We start from the raw sequence: 27,677 nt of genomic DNA on the forward strand, positions 1-27,677 counted from the left end.
TACATAAAAAATCTGCATGATTTGGCTTTTTACCCGGAACCTTAAACTTTTTGTTGTGGTTTGTGGTCATAAATCATTAAAATATAAGCAAATAAGTAAAATCCAAAAAGTGGACATATATTAGAAAAAAATCGTATATAAAAAATCACCAGATTTCAACATCAAAGTGAAATCTTCCTAAGGCCATTAATGCATAATGCAGACACAATGGAGCAAATATAGAAAGGTAAAATTGCAGGAAATTAGGTTTTTCAGTGCCAGAAAATCACAGAAAATTAAAAAAATAAATCTCAAGGAAGTTACCTCTCAAATTGTTTAATATATAGTATGATGTAAAACAAAAACTGTGCCCAGCCTTCATCCAATAACATAACCTGTGCATTGCTGGCTTAAAAATGAGTTAACGGAAACATCCCTCAGTGAGCTCACAATGACGGTCTGATGGGAGAGTTTGTAAGTCTCTTACCTGTTTGTTTCTAAGCTCCTCTGAGCTGAACACCTCAAAGCTGAATGATCAGGAACTCGAAAAGGCTGGAAATGACAAACAGTGCAACATTATTAAAGGGGTTGTCCACTACTTTTCCATTGATGGCCTGTACATAGGATAGGTCATCAATGTCTGATTGGACGGGGTCCGACACCCCACACCCCCACCGATCAGCTGTTTTTGGTCCCGGTAGCGGCAGCAGGTAGCCTGGAAGTGCTCAGTTCCGGTGCTGCTCCCTCTTCTGATAGCGGGCGAGGACGGGTACTTAACATTGGCTTCCTATTGATTAGAATGGGAGGTAGATGTACAGCACCCGGCCTTGGTCAATATCAGAAGACGGAGCTAGGCCAGAACTGAGCATTTCCGGCTGCCTCTGCCAGGACCAAGAACAGCAGATCGGCTGGGATGTGCGGTGTCTGACCCTTGCCAATCAGACATTGATATAAGCAATCAATGTAAAAGTAGTGGATAACCCCTTTAATGAAACCTGACTTCAAAAATTATTTCTAACCCCAAATAGATGCATTTAAGTAAAAACAAATTGTCCCAAAAAGTGGACAACCCCTTTAAGTAAACACTTTTAACATTACTTGTCAGACATATATCATATATATCAGAATAAGGCTATATTCACACATTCGTTATCTCTCGGACAGCGCACTGACCCATAGCGTTTTATTGATCCATATACATCGGTATAAGCTGACCATCAATAACGCGGCTTTTACTTTCTGGTGCAGAGTGAATTTTTAAAAGACTTACCCAAGGCGCATACGGCCCAGGATGGAGCAGAAAATGGACTAACATTTTATTCTGCCTTACAAGCGGAGGATGGCCATTGGGCTGGGGATTATGGGGGCCCACTGTTCTTGATGCCAGGTGAGACTTGTCAGCGATACATGACCACCATCACTACATCTGACTCCCGTCTACTTTACTTGCTGTAAATCTGTGATACTCTTTAGGTCTGCTGATTGTATGCCACGTGACACAGACGCCCCTCCCTGACGCTACCAAGAAGGAGATGGTGCGGTACCTGCGATCTGTGCAGCTGCCTGATGGCGGATGGGGCCTGTGAGTATATGACTGCACATACATAAGAGTGTGTGGACGTGCTGCGCACATTCAAGTCTTTGTACTCAGGATATGGCTGTGTAGCACCCAGGGATATGGGGTACTCGGTCCCGGGCGATGTCTCTCTTGGGGGATGTCACTGTGGTGGCTGTTGCCCGCTTCTGTGCCCTGTGCCCTTTTTGTAATGGGGATATATTTACAAGGGATTAAATTAGTGTTCACACGTGACCCCACTTGCGGTGTTGTGGCTATATGGATGGAGCCGCCGCTGCAGAATGTCACTACTGGGGCTGGTGTTATTTGCAGCTTGGATAATAGACCCTCCGCAAGCAGGATCGGGCCCCAGAGGATGGGTGATGTGATAGGTGTTAGAAAAAGGGAGTCCACACTAAGGTTTAGTGCAACTGGTTTTTGTCCTTTGACAATACAGACAATCTGTGGTGGCCCTTGACAAAGGACACGAAACGCACGTCGGGCCTAGACCGTGGACATTTCTTCATCGTTCCTTATGGGAGACCCAAACCATGGGTGTATAGCTTCTGCCTCCGGAGGACACACAAAGTACTACACTCAAACGTGTAGCTCCTCCCTCCTAGCATATACACCCCCTGGTAGCCAGTCCTAACCAGTTTCATGCTTTGTGTTCAGGAGGTCACACACACACATGCATTCTCTGATTTTTGATTTTTTGGATTTCAAAGATTTGGAAGAAAAGCGGGTCCAATCTGGACTCCCGGCATGTCCCTTCTCACCCCACTGTGTCGGCGGTGCTGTTAAGGTTGACTTTCCAAGGCTGGAGCCTTCACATGCCGTGCTCCTTCGCCATCCCTCGGGCTCTGGCTTGAAGTGGGAGCCATCACGGTTCTCACTGCTTTGCAGGAGACCGGTCTCCATCCGCAGCCCTGTTCAGGATCCTGTCGGACGGAGCGTTTAACCCCCCCCCAGGGACCTGGCACCTGCGTCTCAAAAGCTAAGTATGAGACGTTTTTACCACAGAAAGTTGTCTTTCCAGGGGTCCCTTGTACTGTACTTATTTATTGGGGGGAGTGTGTTATATGAATGGGGTAACATTCCGGCCGGTTCTCCAGTTTTCACTGGAGAACCGCGCCGATGGTGCCTGCACGCTGGCCGCATGTTTAAATCTAGGCCCCGGCTTCGCCTGAGGCCTAGTTTCGGTTTCACTCCCCCTGCATGTCTGTCATGCAGAGGGAGAGTGTGGCTCCGCCCAGCGGCTGTTCAGCGCAAGGAACGGAACCCCTCACTGAGGAAGGATTCCCTCCCCTGTATACCTCATTTGCCCGCTCTCAGAGTAGGCCCCGCCCCCTCTCCTCGCTCCGGTCGCCATTTTCTCAGCGTTCTCAGTGTCTGCATAGGCACAGAGATACCACATTGTGACAAATGGGGGCCAGGGCTGGGGGACTGGAGGGCACAGAAATGTATGTTAAACGGCTGGCAGCCACAACCTCCAGTTGTGCAGCTGCTTATATTCTCTGTTTATATACTCTGCTGGGGGTCATTCTGGAGATGCATTCCCTCACAGAGCCCCCACTTCTGCAGCATGTCTCACACAGAGCAAGGCTGCAAGGCTGTTCTTAAGATGCACGGCATGTAGACTCGTACTGCCTGTACTGAGCACATAAACACAGTGGTCCCTCAGCCCGGAGACTCGTCAGTGGTCCTCCGCTGCTCCGGGGGTGCTGAGCATGCATTAGCCCCCTTCTCAGGGCGCTTCTGCTGCTTCGGCTCGCTCAGCAAGCTCTTAGAGGTCTCTTCATCTGGTTTCAGACCCCGTCCTCCTAAAATGGAGACGCAGGGTCCCCTGTCCTTCCCCGTCCCGCAGCTCTGATTCACGAGCTGACTCACTGGACGAGGAGGATGTCTTTATTGGGGGCTCGGACGCTCCTTAATGTACCATTGATCTGTCCGAAGGTGATGCAGATGTTAATGATTTGATTGCGTCCATTATATTTGTACTGGACCTCAATCCGCCTGTATCAGGGGAGTACCCCCCTCTGGCAGAAAGGCATCAGTATATCTTAAGAGGACAAGGAGTGTGTTCCTTAACCACTCCAGTTTTCAGCCCACTGTGACCAAGCCCAGAGCCTGTCCTGACAGACGCTCCCAAAGCATGGTTCTGATGACTGTTTCCTCCTTCCACCAGAGGTAGTCAAGGAGTGGGCTCATTCACCAAGGGTGGTCCCTCCGGTGTCTAGTATTTCAGCCCGGATAGTTGTATCAGTGGCTGACGGCACCTCTCTAAGGATCCCACTGTACATTAATTCTATACTGGACCTCAATCCGCCAGTATCAGAGGAGCAAACTTCTCTGGCAACAGGACACCAGTTTACCTTGCCTAAGAGAATAAGGAGTGTGTTCCTTAACCACTCCAGTTTTCAGGCCATTGTGACCAAGCCCAGGGTCTGCTCTGGCAAACGCTTCCCAAAGCGTGGTTCTGATGACAGTTTTCCCCTTCCACCAGCGGTGGTCAAGGAGTGGGCTCATTCACCAAAGGTGGTCCCTCCGGTGTTTAGACTCTCAGCCCGGACGTTGTATCAGTGGCTGATGGCTCTTCACTTACGGTTTTGCTGTCCGCCAGGTTGTCCTTTTGGCCAAATCTGTATGGAGGCGGCAGGGGCCTCATTCTCCCCATTTGCAGCAGTGCGGCTTTCAAAGCCATCTCTGCTTCTCTAGAGGAGATGCATTCCCTCATAGGGACTCTTTGCCCGAAATGGTTGCCTTAAATTCCAGACTTCAGTCTTTTCATCCTATACCATGTCTGCCATGCTGGAGACTCTCACCGCACTGCGGTGACCTCGGCTAATTTCTTTATCGTTCCTATGGGAGACCCAGACCATGGGTGTATAGCTACTGCCTCCGGAGGACACACAAAGTTACTACACTCAAAACGTGTAGCTCCTCCCTCCTAGCATATACACCCCCTGCTAGCCAGTCCTAGCCAGTTTCATGCTTTGTGTCAGGAGGATCACACACACACATGCATCCTTTTTTGATTTTTCATTTTTTCTAAAGATTTGGAAGAAAAGCGGGTCCACTGGACCCCCGGCATGTCCCTTCTCACCCCCCTGGCGGCGGTGCTGTTAAGGTTGACTTCAGGGCAGGAATCCCTTCATGCCGCGCTCCTTCACCATCCCTTAGGGGCTCTGGCTTGAAGTTAGAGCCAACACGGTTCTCACTGCTTTGCAGGAGACCGGCCTCCATCCGCAGCCCTTTGGCAGGACCCTGCTGGACGGAGCACTGAACCCCCACCCCACCAGGGACTGAGCCCTGCGTCTCAAAGCTAAGTATAGAGACGTTATTCAGAGGGTCCTTCTGCAAGCTTTTATTGGGGGGACAGTGATTTACTTTGATAATGCTGCTTTTTACAGTGTTTCCGGCCGGTTCCACGGTTTTTACTGAGTACCGCGCCGATGATGCCTGATTGTCGGCCGCATGCATAACTCTAGGCCCCGGCTTCAGCCGCGGCCTAGTTTCGTTTTGTTCCCCTGCATGTTAGTCATGCAGGGGGACACTGCAGCGCCGCCCGCCGGCCGCTCTGCACAGGGGAGGACACTCCTTTTTCAGGAGATGATTCCCTCCCCTGTACATGTCCTTAGCCCTCCGATTCCCGCTCCTGGGTTAACCCCCGCCCCCCCCCCCCTCACTCTGGCGCCATTTTTTCAGCGTTCTTATTACACTGGTCGGCGCTGGCTGCTCTGCAGTGCAGAGGGAGTGGATATCTGGCTGGGGGTCCAGGCTTGGAACCCGGGGGGCATTCATAATAACGGCCTGATAAGTCACAACCTCTGGTTGTGCACTTTTATACACTATCAGGGCATTCTGAAGGAGCTAATTCTTTATTATAGAACCTCCTCCTCAGCAGCATGTCTCACACTAGGAGCAAAGCTCCAAGGCTGTACACTACATGTTCTGCATGTAAGCTGATATTGCCTGAACCGGCACAGACCCACACTGTAATGGTTCTTATGTGGTGGTGCCTCTGCCTGGGGTCTCCCCAGGCTGACCCCTGTCTTGGGTATTCTAGACATTCTAGACATAGCCCCCCACCTCTGCTCACAGAGCGAGGCTGCAGGCTGTTTTTAGTATCCACTGCTGGTAGTCTCGTACGGCTGTACCGAGCTCATAACCACTGTGGCCCCTCAGCTTGGAGGCTCATTCAGGGTCCCTCCAGCTGCTCCGGTCGGTGGCTGACCCCTGGGGGAATCTTTTTTCCAGGGGTCGGCCTGTCCCGGCATCTGCTGAGCATGCAGCCCCCTTCTCAGGGCGTTTTCTGCTCGCTCAGCAAAGCTCACAGACCCCGTCCTCCTGACAGGGAGACGCAGGGTCCCCTGTCCTCCCCGTTCCGCAGCTCCGATTACGAGCTGACTCATTGGACGAGGAGGATGTCTCTACCAGGGGCTCGGACGCTACTTTAGGTACTTTGATCCGTCCGTAGGTGACGCGGATGCGAATGATTGGATTGCGTCCATTATACTTGTATTGGACCTCCATCCGCCTGTATCAGGGGAGTATTCCCCGCTGGCAGTAAGGCATCAGTATACCTTTAACAAGACGAGGAGTGTGTTCCTTAACCACTCCAGTTTTCAGGCGTCCAAGCCCACAGCCTGTCCTGCAGATCCCACAGCGGGGTTCTGCTGCCTGTCTCCCCCTCCCATCAGAAGTGGTCAAGGAGTGTACTCATTCGCCAAGGGTGGCCACTCCGGTGTCTAGACTTTCAGCCCGGATAGTTGTATCAGTGGCTGACGGCACCTCTATAAGGATCCCACGGTACATTAATTTTGTACTGGACCTCAATCCGCCGGAGTTACCTTATCTAGGTGAACACAACGTGTGTTCCTTAACCACTCCGGTTTTCAGGTCCCTGTGACCAGCCCAGGGTCCGCTCTGACAGTCGCTTCCCATGAAGCGTGATTCTGAGGACTGTGTTTCCCCTGTCCACCAATAGTGGTCAAGAAGTGGGCTCATTCACCTCAGGTGGCTCAGCCCGGACCGTTATGTCAGTGGCTGATGGCTCCTCAGAGGAGATGCATTCCCTCACAGGGACTCTATGCCCAAAACGGTTGCCTGAACTTCCAGACTTCAGTCTTTTCATCCTCTGCCTAGGTCTGCCATGCTGGACACCGCACGGCGGTGGTCTTGGCTACTTTCCTCGCTATCCGCAGGCTCCTGTGGCTTCGGAAATGGAGGGCAGATGCCTCTATAGAGGTTCCTTGCTGGGCTCCCCTTTGGTGGGACCAGTTTCTTCGGAACCGACTGGATGAAATTTAGGAAGCTCTTGGCGGGGAGAGTTCTTCCTTGCCACAAACCTAAACCAGGGAACCTGTCCAGGGCAGGAATCAGTTGAGGTTTCGGTGGTTTCCGTTCCTCCATCTGATCGTCCTCTAGCTCGGCCTAGGTTCATAGAACCAATTGGCTTGAAGCTGCGTCTTCAGAAGACCGCAGGAGATGCTGCCACTTAGTCAGCTTCCTCCGAGCTATCTAGCCACGCCAACCTCCTCCTAGTCGGTGGCAGGCTCTCTCCACTTGGCGACGTATGGTTCTAACACGTCTCCGTTCAGTGGGGGCGGGATTATATCTCCCATGGCTACAGGATGGAATTCTGTCCACCCGCCAAACAGATTTTTTCTGTCACCTCCTCCCGGCTCCAAGGCCGCCGCCTTCTCACAGGCCGTGGCATTTCTTGCAGGCCAATGGAGTAATTGTACCGGTTCCCGACTGGGAACGGTTCTGAGATTTTTGATTAAATCTATTTCTAGTCCCCGAAGAGGGCGGTGCCTTCCGACCTGGATCTTTAGCTTTTCAAGCATGGTCAGGTGTGGCGTTTTCACATGGAGTCTCGGTCTTGTTCCGTGTGTTTTTTTCACCGGATCAATCAAGAACCCAAGGAGATTCCCTAGCAGCCATCGGCATCAGAGATTCCTTTCTGCAAGGGTCAATCGCAGTTTCACACCAGCGTTGACTACGTTTTGCCATCAGAGTGGTCCAATTCGTGGCTCTTCCCTTGGGGTTAGCCACGGCCCCTCGAGTATTCTCATTGGGGCTGCTGTGATTAGGGTCCTGCACCCCTAGGGATTGGCAGTGATCGTTTGCCCTAGACGGCCTTCTTCTCAGGCCTTCATCCAGTGCAGACTCTTAGCAGAGTACTTCGCTTACTCTCGCCACTCTAACCTATTCGGGTGGCTTGTCATTCTGTTCAAGTCCACTCTGACTTCGAACCAGAGGTTCTCAAGGACGCAATTCGAGACTGTCGGCTCTTGTCAAGCCGCTCTTAGTCGATCAGTAGTCCCTCCGCTGGCGGTCGACGTCGTTCTATCAGACACCAAATACAGGTGCTGGTCAGACGGTGGCGTCAATGGAAGCGATTCCTTGCCCAGTTTCTGCTGCGCCCTCTGAGACTGGATGTTGTCCGCTGTACACGCGAACTCCCTCCTTCCACGGGGTGGTGGCTTTGCCACTGACCTGGGGCTCGTTTTCAGGGGTGGTTTCGGCCACTCTGTCTCAGGGACGCTCCTTCCTGGCCCCGTCCCAGGTGATCCTCACCAGGGTGCTGGTCTTTCCGCCTTGGGAGCAGTATATCTCCACCGCGGAGCGCAGGGCGCTTGGACTCTGTCCGAATCAGCCCTCTAGATCAATGGGCTGGAAATCAGAGCTGTATTCTAGCTCTCTAAGCCTTCACCATCTGTTGGCGGCTAGGCACATTCGAGTTCAGTCGGATAACGTGACAGCGTTTTCCTACATCAACTTCCAGAGCGGGACACTCAGCCGCCTGGCAATCTTGGCGCCTCAACATTCTTCACTGGACAAGGGACTCCTAGTCCACCGTATCCGCAGCCCACATCCTAGATGTCAAAACTGCGGGCAGATTATTTCAGCTGTCCAACCGTGGTCCACAATCCTCAGGTTTTGCAGTAGACACACTGGTTCATGTTTGATCCCAGCTTCGTCTCTACCTCTTGCCCAGAGCCCTGCACAAGATCAGTAAAGGGGGCCGTCGGGTCATTCTCTTACTCCAGACTGACCCAGGCAGGCTTCGTATCCTGACCTGCTCCTTCTGTCCGTTGGGTTGCCATGGCATCTTCCGGACCGTCCAGACCTTTTCTCAAAAGGTCCGTTTTTTCCGTCAGAATTCTGGATTCTCAGATTGACGGCGTAGCTATTGAGTCCTGGATCTTGGCGACTTCTGGTATCCTTCCTGAAGTCATCTCCGCTATGACTCGAGCTCCAAGGTGTCCTTGGACCTTTTTAGCCTTGCCGACCCTCCTGTCCCTTCCACAGTCCGGTCTACAGCTAGGACTATCCCTCATTAAGGGACAGGTCTCCGTTCTGTCGGTATGTGCCAGCGGCGTATCGTCCGGCTGGCTCCGGTGCGCTCCTTTAAGGGCGCGTCTCACATCATTCCGCCTTTCCGGCGGCCTATGGAGCCCTGGGACCTTAATCCGGTCCACCCGGTTCCCAGAAACCCCCCTTTGCGCCTCTTAGGGAGGTTTCTTTGTTTCATCTTTCACAGAAAGTAGTCTTTCTAGTGGCTATAATTTCCTGCCAGGGAGTTCTGGCTGCACTCTCTCTGAGTCACCCCCTTTTTTTTGGTCTTTTGCATCAAGACAAGGTGGTCTCCGTCCGACTCCGGACTTTTTTCCCTAAGGTGGTTACTGCTTCCACCTTATCCGGGGCAATTTTCCTGCCTTCCTTTTGTCCGGCTCCTGTTCATCGCTTTGAGGAAGCGTTGCATATCCTGGATCTGGTGCGGGCGCCCCGGATCTATGTGTCTCGCACCGCCGTTATTAGGCGGTGCACCTCTCTCTAGTACTGACTGCTAGTCAGCGTAGCGGTCTCTCGGCATCTAAGCCGACCCTGGTTCGTTGGCTTAGGTCGGCCATTTCCGAGGCCTACAAGTGTACTCAAGTGCCTTCCCCGCCGGGGATCAGAGCACATTTGATCAGACCTGTCGGTGCCTTTTCGGCTTTCAGGCACCAGGCTACGGCTCAGTAGGTCTGTCAGACGGCAGCTCGAATTAGTCTGCATACTTTTTCGAAGCTCTATCCAAGGCATGCTCTTGCTTTGGCAGACGCGGGCTTCGGCAGACGCATCTTTCAGGCGTCTGTCGCCCATTTGTGAAGTTGGGTTTTCCTGCTTCTCAGTTGTCTGTTTATTCCCACCCATGGACTGCTTTTGGACGTCCCATGGTCTGGGTCTCCCATAGGAACGATAAAGAAAAAGAGAATTTTGTTACTTACCGTAAATTCTTTTTCTTATAGTTCCGTCATGGGAGACCCAGCACCCTCCCTATTGCCTGTTGGCAGGTTTCTTGTTCCGTGTGTCTTCACCGGCTGTTATTGTTGTAGACAGAGGTTCCGGTTCTTCCGGATTTTACTCTGTCTCTTCTTGTGGGTGGATGTCCTCCTTCAGCTTTTGCACTAAACTGGCTAGGACTGGCTAGCAGGGGGTGTATATGCTAGGAGGGAGGAGCTACACGTTTTGAGTGTAGTAACTTTGTGTGTCCTCCGGAGGCAGTAGCTATACACCCATGGTCTGGGTCTCCCATGACGGAACTATAAGAAAAAGAATTTACGGTAAGTAACAAAATTCTCTTTTTTCTCGCTATCCGCAGGCTCCTGTGGCTTCGGAAGTGGAAGGCGGATGCTTCTAAAGAAGTTCCTTGCTGGGCTCCCTTTGGCTGGGACCAGACTGTTCGGGAACAACTGGATGAAATTATTAAGGAAGCTCTTGGCGGGAAGATTTTCTTCCATGCCACAAACCTAAACCAGGAAACCTGTCCAGGGCAGGAATCAGTCGAGGTTTCGTTCTTTTTGTTCCTCCATCTGATCGTTCTCTTAGCCCTCGGCCTCGCCCACTGGCTCAGCCAAGGATCGTAAACCCAAATGGCGCGCGAGAAGACCGCAGGACATGCTGCCACTAAGTCAGCCTCCTCCTGGCTATCTGGCCACGCCAGCAACGTCCTTGGTCGGTGGCAGGCTCTCCCACTTGGCGACGTATGGTTTTAACACGTCTCCGATCAGTGGGTGCGAGATACCATCTCCCACGGCTACAGGATAGAATTCTATCCAGCCCGCCAAACAGATTTTTTTCTGTCAACTCCCCTCTGCTCCAACGCCGCCGCCTTCTCACAGGCTGTGGCATTCTTGCAGGCCATTGGAATAATTGTACCGGTTCCCGACTGGGAACGGTTCTGAGATTTCTGCTTAAATCTATTCCTTTTTCTTTATTTTACAGGTCTACGCGTTAGTATTGATAGTATTTTCTGTACATTGTCCTGAGGAAGGGGACGGATATGTCCCTGAAACGCGTAGACCTGTAAAATAAAGAAAAAGGGATTTACTTTTAACCTTTTGACTCCTGTGGCGTGGCGCGGTATATCAACCTGCTTTCCTATACCTGTTGAATTGTCTCTTCACCGCGGGACCGCTGCCTCCCACACCATCATATCGTGATCCACACGCTTTGAGAGGGGTTGTGACTGACACAACCATACCAGGTGAGTGTACCTGCCAGTATTCACTTCCACGTGTCTACCGGGTAAGACCCTATTTGCGCCTTATCTTTCCACAGCTATTTTATCTAAATCTATTCCTAGTACCCGATGAGGGCGGTGCCTTCCGACCTGGATCTCACGCTTCTCAAGCATGTTCAGGTGCGGCAGTTTCGCATAGAGTCTCTGCGATCAGTCATTGACCCAAGGAGATCCCTAGCATCCATCGACATCAGAGATGCCTATCTGCATGTGCCAATCGCAGTTTCACATCAGCGTTGGCTTCGTTTTGCAATCAGAGTGGTCCAATTCGTGGCTCTTCCCTTTGGGTTAGTCACGGCCCCTCGAGTATTCTCAAGGTCGGGGCAGCTGTGATTGCGGTCCTGCACCTCTAGGGGTTAGCGGTGATCTTTTTGTCCAGGACAGCCTTCCACTCTGGGTTTCATCCAGTGCAGACTGTTAGCGGAGTGCCTCGCTCACTCTCGCCACTCTAACCAATTCGGGTGGTTTGTCATTCTGTCCAAGTCCACTCTAACTTCGACCCAGAAGTTCACAGACCCAGGGACGCAATTCGAGATTCTGTCGGCACTTGTGAATCTGCCCTTAGTCAAACAGCAGTCCCTCCGCTGGCGGTCGACGTCGTTCCATCAGGCACCTAATACAGGTGCTGGATCAGAGGGTGGTGTCAATGGAAGCAATTCCCTTGCCCAGTTCCATCTGCGTCCTCTACGACTGGATATTTTCCGCTGTTGGAACAAGCGGACTTCCTCCTTCCACGGGGCGGTGGCTTTGCCACAGACCAGGGGCTCATTTCAATGGTGGCATCATCCCCTCTGTCTCAGGGATGCTCCTTTTTGGCTCCGTCCCGGGTGCTCCTCACCAAGATGCTAGTCTATCCGGCTGGGGAGCAGTATATCTCCACCATGGAGCGCAGGGCACTTCGACTCTGTCCGAATCAGCCCTCTGGATCAATGTGCTGGAAATCAGAGCTGTGTTTCTAGCTCTCTAAGCCTTTCACCATCTGTTGGCGGTCAGGCACATTCGAGTCCAGTTAGACAACGCTACAGCGTTTGCCTACATCAACCTCCAGGGCGGGGCACTCAGCCGCCTGGCAATGTTGGAGGTTCATCGCATTCTTCAGTGGACGGAGGACTCCTAGTCCACCATATCCGCAGCTCACATCCCAGACGTGGAAAACTGGGAGGCAGATTGTTTCTGCCGTCAAACCGTGACTCCACGATCCTCAGGTTTTTGCGGCAGACGCACTGGTTCGAGTTTGGTCCCAGCTTCGTCTGTCTTACGCGTTTCTCCCTCTAGTTCTTGCCCAGAGTCCTGCGCAAGATCAGAAAGGAGGGCCGTCGGGTCATTCTCATTACTCCAGACTGACCCAGGCAAGCTTGGTACCCTGACCTGCTCCGTCTGTCCGTAGAGGTGCCATAGCATCTCCCGGACTGTCCAGACCTTCTCTCACGAGGTCCGTCCTTCCGCCAGAGCCTACGGCTCTCAGTTTGACGGCGTGGCCTTTGAGTCATGGATCTTGACGACTTCTGGTATCCCTCCTGAAGTCATCTCCACTATGATTCGAGCTCGGAAGTATCCTTTGGCCTTTTGGCCTTGCCGACCTTCCTGTCCCTTCTACAGTCCGGTCTGCAGCTAGGACTATCCCTCAATTCCCTTAAGGGACAGGTCTCGGCTCTGTCAGTGTTGTGCCAGCGGCGTATCGCCCGGCTGGCCCAGGTGCGCTCCTTCATGCAGGGCGCATCTCACATCATTCCGCCTTACCGGCGGCCCTTGCAGCCCTGGGACCTTAATTCGGTCCTCACAGCTTCCGGAAACCCCCCTTTGAGCCTCTTAGGGAGTTTTCTTTGTTTAGTCTTTCACAGAAAGTGGTCTTTCTAGTGGCCATGACTTCCCTCAAGGGAGTCTCTGTTTTGGCTGCACTCTCTTCGGAGTCCTTCCTTCATCAAGACAAGGTGGTTCTCCGTCCGACTCCGGACTTTCTCCCTAAGATGGTTGCTGCCACCTTAACCGGGGCATTTTCCCTGCCTTCCTTTTGTCCGGCTCCTGTTCATCGCTTTGAAAGGGCGTTGCATACTCTGGATCTGGTGCGGGCGCTCCGGATCTATGTGCCTCGCACCGCTGTTCTTAGGCGGTGCACCTTTCTTCTGTGCTGACCGCTAGTCAGCGTACGGGCCTTTCGGCATTTAAGCCGACCCTGGCTCGTTGGTTTAGGTCGGCCTTTTTTCCAATACCTACCAGTGTACTCAAGTGCCTCTCCCGCCGGGGATCAAGGCACACTTGACCAGAGCTGTCGGTGCCTCTTAGGTTTTCAGGCACAGGCTACAGCTTAGCAGGTCTGTCAGACTGCCACTTGGACTAGTCTGTATACTTTTTCGTATCACTACCAAGTGCATGCTCTTGCTTCGGCAGATGCGAGCTTGGGCAGACGCATCCTTCAGGCGGCTGTCGCCCATTTGTGAAGTTAGGTTTCGCCTACTTCTCAGTTTTTCTGTTTATTCCCACCCATGGACTGCTTTGAGACGTCCCATGGTTTGGGTCTCCCATAAGGAACGATGAAGAAAAAGAGAATTTTGTTACTTACCGTAAATTCTTTTTCTTATAGTTCCGACATGGGAGACCCAGCACCCTCCCTGTTGCCTGTTGGCAGGTTTTCTTGTTCCGTGTGTTATCACCGGCTGTTGTTGTAGACAGAGGTTCCGGTTGTTCCGGGTTTTGCTCTGTCTCTACTTTTGGGTGGATGTCCTCCTTCAGCTTTTGCACTAAACTGGTTAGGACTGGCTACCAGGGGGTGTATATGCTAGGAGGGAGGAGCTACACGTTTGAGTGTGTCCTCCGGAGGCAGAAGCTATACACCCATGGTTTGGGTCTCCCATGTCGGAACTATAAGAAAAAGAATTTACGGTAAGTAACAAAATTCTCTTTTTTTTGATTGCGGCATTCTGTGCCTTGTATGTACTGATGCACCCTGCATATTATATTAGTGTTACTTTTACCTTTGATCCTTTGAGATATTGACTTATATATGGGTCTGATAGATCCTCGCAGGAACTCATGGTTGATATTTTATATATGGTAGCATTCTGATTTTTGAACATAGCCAGAGTGGGGGTATATCCGATAACGTTACCCGTTTGGGATGTATATTGTGTCCCACTCTGACTGTTTTCAATTCATATACTGATGTCCCGATATACCCACCCCTGTGGAGTTTTCCATCTCTTCTTGTAATTGTCTCCCATGCCCCACTGTGACCCAAATTTTGTGTCACAGATGGGGTGTATACCATTTTTTTAATAGTTTGTATTTTGTACATCCTTAATAAAATTGTGTTGGACAATATTTACTCTTTCATGTGTTTTTGGACACATAGTTTTTTGGTTTTACTCACGGCAGGTTGGTAATAACTGGTTGCCCGAGGCCGGCTGGTTTCGCCTCCCTTCGTTCCACTGCCAGTTTGGTGATTTGGTACCTTCTTTCCCTGCACCTGTCTCTGGTAAATGGGTCCCCGTGGCGTAGAGGAACTGGGGGGTTCCCCTTCGGTGGTTTGTCCATTTCTATCCGCCTGACGGTAGCGTGAACCCTGTGGGGATGTAGTCTCTGGTCCTGTCTCCGGCTCTCCCTTTGCTACTGAGTCTTTGGATTCGTAGGGTTAGCCAGGTCCTTCATGGTCCCCTCGCTGTGCAGGTGTTAACAGGCCGGCTTCGAGCTCTTTCCTGTCCTAGGGTCCTGTACCGCGTCAGTGCGTAGTTCCCGGGAGTACTCCACCGTACTCCATCGGCAACCACCTCTCCTGGGTACCAGGTCACCGTTAATCCGCGTCAGACCATCACTTCACTTACACCTTCACACACCACAGTGACCCGACTACAGACTCTCTCTAAGTGCACTGTCTCACTGCAGTTTCTCTTCTGACTACTGTCTTCCTGTCTGCTCTGTCCTCAGTCTGCCCCTCCCACCTGGTCAACTAGTGGACTGGCGTGGCTCCACCTATAGGCGGCCATCCGTTGACAAATCACACTCAGATCAAAAATACAGACTTCTGGATGAGCCCTGTGTGTATGATTGCACGTGAAATACCCTATAGCGGGCTTTACACACTACGATATCGTTAATGAATTATCGTCGGGGTCACGTTGTTTGTGACGCACATCCGGCGTCATTAGCGATATCGCAGTGTGTGACACTTATGTGCGACCTAAAACGATCGCAAAAGCGGCAAAAATCGTTTGCCGCGGAGAGGTCGTCCTAAAACAAAAAATCATTTACCTCTCATTAGCGATGTTGGTCCTCGTTCCTGCGGCAGCACACATCGCTGTGTGTGACACTGCAGGAGCGAGGAACATCTCCTTACCTGCCTCCACCAGCAATGCAGAAGGAAGGAGGTGGGCAGGATGTTTACGTCCCGCTCATCTCCGCCCCTCCGCTTCTACTGGATGCCTGCCGTGTGATGTCTCTGTGACGCCGCACGACTCGCTCCCTTGGGAAGGAGGCGGGTCGCCAGCCAGAGCGATGTCTCAGGGCAGGTAAGTACATATGACGGGGTTAAGCGAGGTTGTGCGCGACGGGCAGCGATTTGCGAGATCGCAGCATGTAAAGCCCGCTTATAGGTTTATCTCGTTGGAGTATGAGAGCACAAGCCAAAGGTCAGTTGATAAGTATGAAATGTATTTTTTCTGTTGACTTTGTAGTTACAATGAATTTATTAACCCCTGAAAGGGAACCTGTCACCAGATTTGTCCCCTATAAGCTGCGGCCACCACCACTGATCTCTTATATACAGCATTCCAGAATACTGTATATAAGAGCCCAGGCCACTCTGTAAAATATAAAAAAGACCTTTATTATAATCACCTGCGGGGAGATTGGGTCCAATGGGAGTCACTGGTCACGGGTCCAGTGCTTCCTCTATCCTGTGCAGTCGTCGTCCTTCTTCCTAGCTCCATGTGGATGACACCGATGGATGTCGCTCGTAGAACGTAAAAAACACTTTTATAGTACTCACCTGCAGGGCAGTTTGGTCCACTAGGTGTCGCTGTTCTCCGATCCGGCTCCTACTCTTTGCAGTGATCTCCGTCTTCCTTCTACCCAGCCCAGTATGGATGACGCATCTACGTCATCCACACAGGCCAACACTGCAGTCCAGCGCATGCACCCTTTGATATGCCCTACTGAGGGCAGATCACAGTACTGGAAAGCGCAGGAGCGAGAAAAGGTTACAGACCGCCCGTGCATGCGCACTACAATACTTTGATCTGCTTTGAGCAGGGCAGATCAAAGTGCGCATGCGCAGGACCACAATGCGAGGGACGAGTTAATATTTTGACTAACATCATTGACTTAACCATATGACTGAAAAGTGGGAGAAAAACCCCTCAATGTAGTGAAATGGCGGGTGGAAAAAAAGCCATTACTTTTTGGGCTTTTCTTTTTACTGCATTCAGTGTGCAGTATAAACCTAGCAGCAGGATTCTTCCGAGTTGTTTTTATTTTGTTTGTTTAGCGGATCAAAAGAAAAATCATAATTTGTTTTAAATATTTATATATTTGGTTTGTGTTGCTATCCTCTAACACCCATAACTTTATTTTTTCATCAGAAAAGCGGTGTGAGGGCTTGTTTTTGTTTTCTTATTTATTGGGGTACATACCTAATTTTGATTTCCTTTTATTACATTTTTGTCCTGACCCAAAAATGGAAATTATGCAACTATAGGGACGTGCAGATATATCCCGTTGGGTGGTGATATGGGTGTGCATTGGCTACGGAACCGTTTGAATGCCATCAGCGATTGAACGCGATATCTAAATTGTTAAACAGCAGCGATTGGAGAAAGTGCTGGCTGTATAACACAGCCGCCATCTTCCCTGTAAGGGGGAATCTCATATATTTTCTATGCTGACGTGCATTCTAGTACTTAGATACTTTTCTGTTGAAAAAAAGGTGATGGACACATTGATAAGTAACATAAAGTGCAGACTCTGGGTGTGCACCACACCGGTGGTGATGGGATTTATCTAAATACTTATCGACTATAACATTATTACCACTCTGCTAATATTATGTAGATCCCCTGACACCTACTGACTGGGCGACCTTCCTTAGACTACTTTTTGTGGTTAGTAAACACTGTATTCAGGGAACACCCCACCTTTTACCCAGTCATATCACATTCACAATTTTGCTCTTATCAAAATTGCTCAGATCCCTATCCCTGGCCATTATTACTACTTCCAACATATCAGTGTCATGTCTGTGTCCTGCTTTGGGGAGACTTCTGGCTAATCAGGGACTAGAAGGTCACAACACCTTATGCGCAGGTCTACAACTTTTATTTGAGTGAATATACCGTACTTTCTTTTAGTGCTGGAGGGATTAAGGGTTCTATCCTATCTGGCTGTCCTTTGTAGCCTTAATCTCTGGTACAGCTCTTTTGTGACCACTTCCATTCGCTATAAAATTTCACATGTCTTACCCACTAACGCTGGTTATAGATTCTGATTCTATATTGACCACTTTGGATGGAGCTTGTCTCTGGAAGAAACAGAGGAGTCATGACTATTGCAGCTGGGGTGTTAGCTGCATTGGATTAGCTTGGAGTGTTTTAATTTTGTGTCTATTTTCTCTCTGTCTATTCCTTGTGTTGTATTATTGCAGTGTTGAGACTAGTGTTCTTGCCGGCCTTCTCATTAGCCAGGGTGAGTTCAGGGCAAGCGAGTGACTAGGCATGTAACGGCGACAAGGGGAAGGACCCATGTAGGGACGTTAGAGAACGTAGGGTACAAACTCAAGTGACTTGCAGTATGTGGCTCCTATCCTTGTCACCAAGGCCTTTCATCTATACCAGTGTTTCTCGACTCCAGTCCTCAAGACCCATCAACAGATCATGTTTTCAGATTTTCCTCAATATTAGACAGGGAATAATTCCATCACCTGTGCAACATTAATGAAAACCTGATTGAGAAAAACCTGAAAACATGATCTGTCGGTGGGTCTTGAGGACTGGAGTTGAGAAACACTGGTCTACACCATTCCCGATGTTACCTTTGTGGTGCACTGCACGCTGTGCATCTGTACACTCTGGTGTGACATTCAGTTTTAAAAGCTGACTGTCCATGTGCCAGATAACATCTCCCCCGCTTACCAGGTGCCATGTTTTTGAAATATTAAGTGTTATTCACTTTAACTTTAATTTTAAAAGTGATGTGTGTATTGTCTATGCTTTGGAATATAACAATTAAGAAGGGGTTGTTCAAAATAGTAAATAGCCCCTTTAAGGAGTCCTTTTAAATTTGAATTTGGTCGTTAATTATTATTATTTTTATTTTTTTTTACTAATCAGAAAATAAAATTTGTACTGATTCTTTCTATGTTCCTCATAATAAATTACTATCTTATACACAGGCATATTGAAGATAAGAGCACTGTGTTTGGCACGGCGCTCAGTTACACCTCTTTGCGACTTCTCGGAGTGTCACAGGATGACCCAGATATGACCCGCGCCCGCAACAATCTTCATAGTAAGGGTAAGTTCACATCAGCTTTTAGCATCAATCCAGCGCATCTCACAACTGACAATCGTTTGCAGAAAATATGTCAGTATATTTCTTTGTCGCTCCATTGGGAGACCCAGACAATTGGGTGTATAGCTACTGCCTCCGGAGGCCACACAAAGTATTACACTAAAAGTGTAACGCCCCTCCCCTTCTGCCTATACACCCCCCGTGCTCACGGGCTCCTCAGTTTTTATGCTTTGTGCGAAGGAGGCAGACATCCACGCATAGCTCCACAGCTTGGTCGGCAGCAGCTGCTGACCAGGTCGGATGGAAGAAAAGAGGGCCCATAACAGGGCCCCCAGCATGCTCCCTTCTCACCCCACTTTGTCGGCGGTGTTGTTAAGGTTGAGGTACCCATTGCGGGTACACAGGCAGGAGCCACATGCTGTTTTCCTTCCCCATCCCTTAGGGCTCTGGGTGAAGTGGGATCCAGGATCGGTCTCTAGGCACTGGGACCGTGCTCCCTCCGCAGCCCCTGGGAATCTGCAGGATAGGAGCTGAGTATCGTCAGGGACAAGGCCCTGCTACTATGAGGTACTCTGTGTCCCCGTGGGGACCGCGCATGGAGCGCTGGTGCCAGACACATTACAGCACTGCTGGGTGTGTTAGTGCGCCGGACATGGAGCGCTTGTGCCAGACACTTTCCAGCACGGCTGGGTGTGTTAGTGCGCCGGACATGCAGCGCCTGGGCCAGACACTTTCCAGCACTGCTGGGTGTGTTAGTGCGCCGGACATGGAGCGCTTGTGCCAGACACTTTCCAGCACGGCTGGGTGTGTTAGTGCGCCGGACATGGAGCGCTTGTGCCAGACACTTTCCAGCACTGCTGGGTGTGTTTGTGCGCCGGGGGACTACCGCGCGGCCGCGCTTATTGCCGGCCGCGCTTATAACTTTAGTCCCCGGCTTATGCGGCCTAGTGTCGTTTATTCCCGCCCACAGGCCTGCCAGTCAGGGAAGGGGCGGGACGCTGCACGGATCGTCAGCGGAGGGCTGGAGCATACATTAGTATCCTCCTCCCTCCTCACTCAGTGCAGTGGGGCACTGGATTCCCGCACTTTTCTTGGGCACGCCCACGATCTCCTCCTCCCCACAGAACGCCGGCAGCCATTCCTGTCAGCGATTCAGACGCTGGAGAGGAGAGACAACACAGGGAGACCCAGGCAGGGAATCCGGTGACCACACAACTGCTTTGAGCGGTCGGTAAGCAGCACCTATGGTGCTGGCCCCACTGATTACCGAAGTGTATATATATATATAGGCTTATAGGCTATACATTGCACTGTACGGTCGCTCTGTTGATTTTTGGCTATATACCCTCCTGGTTGTTCTCAGAGGAGACAACATGTCATCTGCAAAAAGCAAGGGTGCCAAAGCACAGGCGTACTTTGCAACTTGTACCTCATGTACAGCTGTACTACCGGCAGGTTCCACTGACCCTCATTGTGTGCAATGCTCGGCCCCTGTGGCACTTACTCAGCCGGAGCCTCTGCGACTGGTGGCCCAGGTGGATCCACCTGTTACCACTGTCCAGGTGACAGGGACGGAGTTTGCAGCCTTTGCTGACAAACTGTCTGAGACTATGGATAAATGGTCTGCTAAAATACTGGAAGCATTGCAGTCCAGACCGGTGATTCAGGCCCCGGGCTCTATCCAATCCTTGACCCCTGGTCCCCCTCAATTGGAACAGCAAAGTGCCCCTGGGGTATCCCATAGGTCCCAGGGTGAGGTCTCTGACACGGACCGCAGTCCCAGGCCGACCAAGCGGGGTCGCTGGGAAATTCCCTCCACCTCATCACACTGTTCAGGGTCCCAGCAGGGGGACTCTCTGGAGGATGAAGCGGAGGTATCAGATCAGGATTCTGATCCTGAAGCCGCTCTCAACCTAGATACGCCTGAAGGTGACGCAGTAGTGAATGACCTTATAGCGACCATCAATCAGGTGTTGGATATTTCTCCCCCAGCTCCTACAATTGAGGAGTCTGCTTCTCAGGAGAAATTCCGTTTCAGGTTTCCAAAGCGTACATTAAATATGTTTCTGGATCACTCTGACTTCAGAGAGGCAATCCAGAAAAACCGAGACTGTCCAGACAAGCGTTTTTCCAAGCGTCTTAAGGACACACGTTATCCCTTCCCCCCCGAGGTTGTCAAAGGTTGGACTCAGTGTCCTAAGGTGGATCCTCCAATCTCCAGACTGGCGGCTAGATCCATAGTTGCAGTGGAAGATGGGGCTTCACTCAAAGATGCCACTGACAGACAGATGGAACTATGGTTGAAATCCATCTATGAAGCTATAGGCGCGTCTTTTGCCCCAGCATTCGCTGCCGTATGGGCACTCCAAGCTATCTCAGCTTGTCAGGCGCAGATTAATGCAGTAACACGTACATCTGCCCCGCAAGTGGTGTCCTTAACCAATCAGGCGTCGGCGTTTGCGTCCTACGCCATTAATGCTATCCTGGACTCTGCGAGCCGTACGGCGGTGGCATCCGCCAACTCGGTGGTACTCCGCAGGGCCATGTGGCTACGTGAATGGAAGGCAGACTCTGCTTCCAAAAAGTTCTTAACCGGTTTGCCATTGGCTGGCGACCGCTTGTTTGGTGAGCGATTGGATGAAATCATTAAACAATCCAAGGGAAAGGATTCATCCTTACCCCAGTCCAAACCAAACAGACCTCAACCACGGAAGGTACAATCGAGGTTTCGGTCCTTTCGGACCGCGGGCAGATCTCAATTTTCCTCGTCCAAAAGGCCTCAGAAAGATCAGAGGAACTCCGATGCATGGCGGTCTAAGTCACGTCCTAAGAAGACCGCCGGAGGAACCGCTCCCAAAGCGGCCTCCTCATGACTTTCGGCCCCCTCAAACCGCATCCTCGGTCGGTGGCAGGCTCTCCCGCTTTTGCGACGCCTGGCTGCCACAAGTAAAAGACCGATGGGTGAGAGACATTCTATCTCACGGTTACAGGATAGAGTTCAACTCTCGTCCTCCGACTCGTTTCTTCAGAACATCTCCACCCCCCGACAGAGCCGAGGCTCTTATGCAGGCGGTGGGCACCCTGAAGGAGGAAGGAGTGGTGATCCCGGTTCCTCTTCAGCAACGGGGTCACGGTTTTTACTCCAACTTGTTCGTGGTGCCAAAAAAGGACGGATCCTTCCGTCCCGTTCTGGACCTAAAGCTGCTCAACAAGCATGTGAAAACCAGGCGGTTCCGGATGGAATCGCTCTGCTCCGTCATCGCCTCAATGTCCCAAGGAGATTTCCTGGCATCAATAGACACGATTGCGCCAGAGCATCAGCGCTTCCTGCGCTTCGCCATAGGGGACGAACACCTTCAGTTCGTGGCACTACCTTTTGGCCTGGCAACAGCCCCACGAGTCTTCACCAAGGTCATGGCAACAGTGGTGGCAATCCTACACTCTCAGGGACACTCGGTGATCCCTTACTTAGACGATCTACTTGTCAAGGCACCCTCTCAAGGGGCATGCCAACACAGCCTGAACATTGCTCTGGAAACTCTCCAGAGTTTCGGGTGGATCATCAATTTTCCAAAGTCAAATCTGACACCGGCCCAATCACTGACATATCTTGGCATGGAGTTTCATACTCTCTCAGCGATAGTGAAGCTTCCGCTGAACAAACAGCGTTCACTACAGACAGGGGTGCAATCTCTCCTTCATGGTCAGTCACACCCCCTGAGGCGCCTCATGCACTTCCTAGGGAAGATGGTGGCAGCAATGGAGGCAGTTCCTTTTGCGCAGTTTCATCTGCGCCCACTTCAATGGGACATTCTCCGCAAATGAGACAGGAAGTCGACGTCCCTCGACAGGAACGTCTCCCTTTCTCGGGCAGCCAAAGCTTCCCTTCAGTGGTGGCTTCTTCCCACTTCTCTGTCGGAGGGGAAATCCTTCCTGCCCCCATCCTGGGCTGTGGTCACGACGGACGCGAGCCTGTCAGGGTGGGGAGCGGTCTTTCTCCACCACAGGGCTCAGGGGACTTGGACTCAGACAGAGTCCTCCCTTCAGATCAATGTTCTGGAGATAAGGGCAGTGTATCTTGCCCTAAAAGCATTCCAGCCGTGGCTGGAAGGCAAACAGATCCGAATTCAGTCGGACAACTCCACAGCGGTGGCATACATCAACCACCAAGGCGGGACACGCAGTCGGCAAGCCTTCCAGGAAGTTCGGCGGATTCTGCTGTGGGTGGAAGCCACAGCCTCGACCATATCCGCAGTTCACATCCCGGGCGTAGAAAACTGGGAAGCAGACTTTCTCAGTCGCCAGGGCATGGATGCAGGGGAATGGTCCCTTCACCCGGACGTGTTTCAGGAGATCTGTTGCCGCTGGGGCATGCCGGATGTCGACCTAATGGCGTCCCGGCACAACAACAAGGTCCCGACGTTCATGGCACGGTCTCAAGATCACAGAGCTCTGGCGGCAGACGCCTTAGTTCAGGATTGGTCGCAGTTTCAACTCCCTTATGTGTTTCCTCCTCTGGCATTGTTGCCCAGAGTGTTACGCAAGATCAGGGCCGACTGCCGCCGCGCCATCCTCGTCGCTCCAGACTGGCCGAGGAGGTCGTGGTACCCGGATCTGTTGCATCTCACGGTCGGCCAACCGTGGGTACTACCAGACCGACCAGACTTGCTGTCTCAAGGGCCGTTTTTCCATCTGAATTCTGCGGCCCTGAACCTGACTGTGTGGCCATTGAGTCCTGGATCCTAGCGTCTTCAGGATTATCTCAAGAGGTCATTGCCACCATGAGACAGGCTAGGAAACCAACGTCCGCCAAGATCTACCACAGGACGTGGAAAATATTCCTGTCGTGGTGCTCTGCTCAGGGTGTTTCTCCCTGGCCGTTTACCTTGCCCACTTTTCTGTCCTTCCTTCAATCCGGATTAGAAAAGGGTTTGTCACTAGGCTCCCTTAAGGGACAAGTCTCTGCGCTCTCTGTCTTTTTTCAGAAGCGCCTAGCCAGACTTCCACAGGTTCGCACGTTCCTGCAGGGGGTTTGTCACATCGTACCTCCTTACAAGCGTCCGTTAGAACCCTGGGATTTGAACAGGGTGCTGATGGTTCTTCAGAAACCACCGTTCGAGCCAATGAAGGATATCTCTCTCTCACGCCTTTCGCAGAAAGTGGTTTTCCTAGTAGCAGTCACTTCGCTTCGGAGAGTGTCTGAGCTAGCAGCGCTGTCATGCAAAGCCCCCTTCCTGGTGTTTCACCAGGACAAGGTGGTGCTGCGTCCGGTTCCGGAATTTCTCCCTAAGGTGGTATCCCCCTTTCATCTCAATCAGGATATCTCCTTACCCTCTTTTTGTCCTCATCCAGTTCACCAATGTGAAAAGGATTTGCACTTGTTAGATCTGGTGAGAGCACTCAGATTCTACATTTCTCGTACGGCGCCTCTGCGCCGCTCGGATGCACTCTTTGTCCTTGTCGCTGGCCAGCGTAAAGGGACACAAGCTTCCAAGTCAACCCTGGCTTGGTGGATCAAGGAACCAATTCTCGAGGCTTATCATTTCTCCGGGCTTCCGGTTCCCTCAGGGCTGAAGGCCCATTCTACCAGGGCCGTGGGAGCGTCCTGGGCTTTGCTGCACCAGGCTACGGCTCAGCAGGTGTGTCAGGCGGCTACCTGGTCGAGCCTGCACACTTTCACAAAACACTATCAGGTGCATACCTATGCTTCGGCAGATGCCAGCCTAGGTAGGCGAGTCCTTCAGGCGGCGGTTGCCCACCTGTAGGACGGAGCCGGTTACGGCTCTATTATGAGGTATTATTTACCCACCCAGGGACTGCTTTTGGACGTCCCAATTGTCTGGGTCTCCCAATGGAGCGACAAAGAAGAAGGGAATTTTGTTTACTTACCGTAAATTCCTTTTCTTCTAGCTCCAATTGGGAGACCCAGCACCCGCCCCTGTTTTTTGTGTACACATGTTGTTCATGTTGAATGGTTTCAGTTCTCCGATATTCCTTCGGATTGAAGTTACTTTAAACCAATTATAATTTTTTCCTCCTTCTTGCTTTTGCACCAAAACTGAGGAGCCCGTGAGCACGGGGGGTGTATAGGCAGAAGGGGAGGGGCGTTACACTTTTAGTGTAATACTTTGTGTGGCCTCCAGAGGCATAGCTATACACCCAATTGTCTGGGTCTCCCAATTGGAGCTAGAAGAAAAGGAATTTACGGTAAGTAAACAAAATTCCCTTCTTTTTCCATGCTTGATCCGATGTATCCAACTTTCGTTGCAGGAGGTGCCATTGGTATTCCTTCTTGGGGGAAATTTTGGCTATCTGTGCTGAATGTGTACAGTTGGGAGGGAATGAACACTCTATTCCCAGAGATGTGGTGAGTTTCTTTTTGGATTATTCAGACTTGATATGACTTTATTGGTGACTGTGACCGTGAGATAATTATCTGTACCAATAATGGTAGCATTTACTAAAAATTAATTGTCTATAGACCCAGTCCTCTGACACTGCCCTCAGAAACATTGGATTTCTACCCGTCAAATGCTCTTTTTACTCCAGATTCTCTTCTTAAAAATGCTAGTTAGTGTGGAAGTCAGGAACATCGCATCCTGCGTGGACAGTGAGCGTCTTTGAAGCCGGCTGCGCATACACCCAGTGTCAAAGAAGCTCAATGCTAATCGGTACAAAGCATCGCGCATGCGCCCACTGGGGTGTGATACCATGCTGAGTCGGCCGACTAGCCAGGGAACTAACACCCCTGCAACTAGTCACTGACCTTATTAACATATCATAAACAATCTTAAGAAATACTTTTTCTAAAGATGTGTTTATGCTAATGTGTTTTTCCTAAAATAAGACCTCCCCCCAAAAATAAGCCCTAGCAGGGATTTTAAGCATTTTCGGAGCAAGGCTTAAATATAAGCCCTCCCCCGAAAATAAGCCTTAGTCGCGGTTCAATAATGAAGTATCAGTGCAGAAAGATACTACAGGACACTTCATTATAGAAAGCGGACACCCTGCAATTATACTGACCAGACGCTGAGCGGCAGAACCTGTAGTGATCGCACCCCCGCACACATCACACACACAATCACACACCATACACACAATCTCCCTTCAGATCGCTCACACACACTCACCACATCCAGCGATACCGATCCTGAGAAGCCGTACGGTGGAGCGCAAGGACCTGGGACACATGACTTACTCCCATCCCTTAGGCTGGGGTAGAGGCTAGAATGTACGGGATTCTGACAGGTATAACCTGACGGACGCACTCTGTACCACTGGATGGAGTGTGTGTGTGTGTGTGTGTGTGTGTATGAGTGTTTGGGTTATGAGTATGTGTGTGTGTGTGTGTCCGTCCAGCAGCAGGAGGCAGCGTGCAGCATACTTGCTGGCAGCGGCTGCCGGAGATCACAGGGAAGATTTCGGAATTACTCAGCCTTCCAGGGTCTGGTAAGTATGAGTCTCCTGGGAAGTGGGGGGGGGGGTCTGTTTTTTTGGAAATCGTATTTCTCCAAAAATAAGACCGCCCCCAAAAATAAGCCCTAGCGCTTTTTGGGGGGCAAAAAAAGTATAAGACAGTGTCTTATTTTTGGAAAAACATGGTACTACATGAAGGGACTGTTAGTGAGGGATTCTAGATAAGCACCAGAACTACTAGTGGTTCTGGGGGCACTGGAAATCTGACAGAGCCCTTTAAAGGGAACCACTCAGCAGATTTGTCCCCTAAAAGCTGCGGCCACCACCAATAAGCTCTTAGAAACAGAATTCTACAATACTGTATATAAAAGCCCAGACCAATCTGAATAACGTAAAAAACAGCTTTTATTGTACTCACCTGCAGGGTGGTCTGGTCGGATGGGCATTGCTGGCCTTGATCCAGTGTCTCCTGTCTTCTTGCGATCGCTGTCTTCCTTCTTGCTTAGTGTGGATGACGCGTCTGACATCATCCACAAAGAGTCCTCAATTGCGTTTCTGTGCACGCGCACTGCTCTCTGAGGGCAGATCAAAGTATAGTGGGCGCATGCGTGGGCGGTCTTAATATTTCCTTGTGCACTACAATACTTTGCTCTGCCTGCAGCAGGGCAGAGAGAATTGCGAAGGAGCACAATGGAGGACTCTTTGTGGATGATGTAGGATGTGTCATCCACACAAAGCAAGAAGGAGGACGGCGATCACAAGAAGAGAGGAGGCATTGGCTCAAGGTCAAAGCACACTACAATAGTTTGCTCTGCCCTCAGCATGGTATAGAGAAGTGCGCCTGTGCAGGACCACAGTGGAGGACTCTGTGCGCATCATTTAGGATGCGTCATCCACATGGAGCAGATAAGGAGGAAGGTGATGGAGAGAGGAGGCGCTAGACTAAGGGGCACTTTGCACACTGCGACATCGCAGGTGCGATGTCGGTGGGGTCAAATTGAAAATGACGCACTTCCGGCATCGCATGCGACATCGCAGTGTGTAAAGGCTGGATGATACGATTAACGAGCGCAAAAGCGTCGTAATCGTATCATCGGTGCAGCGTCGGCGTAATCCATGATTACGCTGACGCGACGGTCCGATGTTGTTCCTCGCTCCTGCGGCTGCACACATCGCTGTGTGTGAAGTCGCAGGAGCGAGGAACGTCTCCTACCGGCCTCACTGCGGCTTCCGTAGGATATGCGGAAGGAAGGAGGTGGGCAGGATGTTGACATCCTGCTCATCTCCGCCCCTCCGCTCTGATTGGCCGCCTGCCGTGTGACGTCCAGTGACGCCGCACGACCCGCCCCCTTAACAAGGAGGCGGGTCGCCGGCCACAGGGACGTCGCACGGCAGGTGAGTGTGTGTGTGAAGCTGGAGTAGCGATAACTTTCGCTACGCCAGCTATCACCACATATCGCTGCTGCGACGGGGGCGGGCACTATCGCACTCGGCATCGCAGCATCGGGCTGCGATGTCGCAGTGTGCAAAGTGCCCCTAAGAGCAGCGACGCCCATCGGACCATACCGCCCCCCAGACGAGTGTAATAAAAGCTGTTTTTTTACTTTATGCAGTGCGGCCTGGGCTCTTATATACTGTATTCTGGAATGCTGTATA

The 27,677-nt window shown here is 51.1% G+C and overlaps 1 protein-coding gene across 1 annotated transcript in view; it reads left to right on the plus strand.

Annotated features, from left to right (window-relative positions):
* LOC142245103 (lanosterol synthase-like) overlaps positions 1-27,677 on the plus strand; it is a 106,985-nt gene that overhangs the window by 1,046 nt on the left and 78,262 nt on the right. The window contains exons 3-6 of the mRNA XM_075317433.1: positions 1,228-1,366; positions 1,453-1,561; positions 18,487-18,608; positions 24,876-24,972. Coding sequence (XP_075173548.1) covers positions 1,228-1,366; positions 1,453-1,561; positions 18,487-18,608; positions 24,876-24,972 — 467 coding nt within the window. The remainder of the gene's footprint in view (positions 1-1,227; positions 1,367-1,452; positions 1,562-18,486; positions 18,609-24,875; positions 24,973-27,677) is intronic.

Source organism: Anomaloglossus baeobatrachus, chromosome 7 (genome assembly GCF_048569485.1).
Source record: "Anomaloglossus baeobatrachus isolate aAnoBae1 chromosome 7, aAnoBae1.hap1, whole genome shotgun sequence".
NCBI lineage: Eukaryota > Metazoa > Chordata > Amphibia > Anura > Aromobatidae > Anomaloglossus > Anomaloglossus baeobatrachus.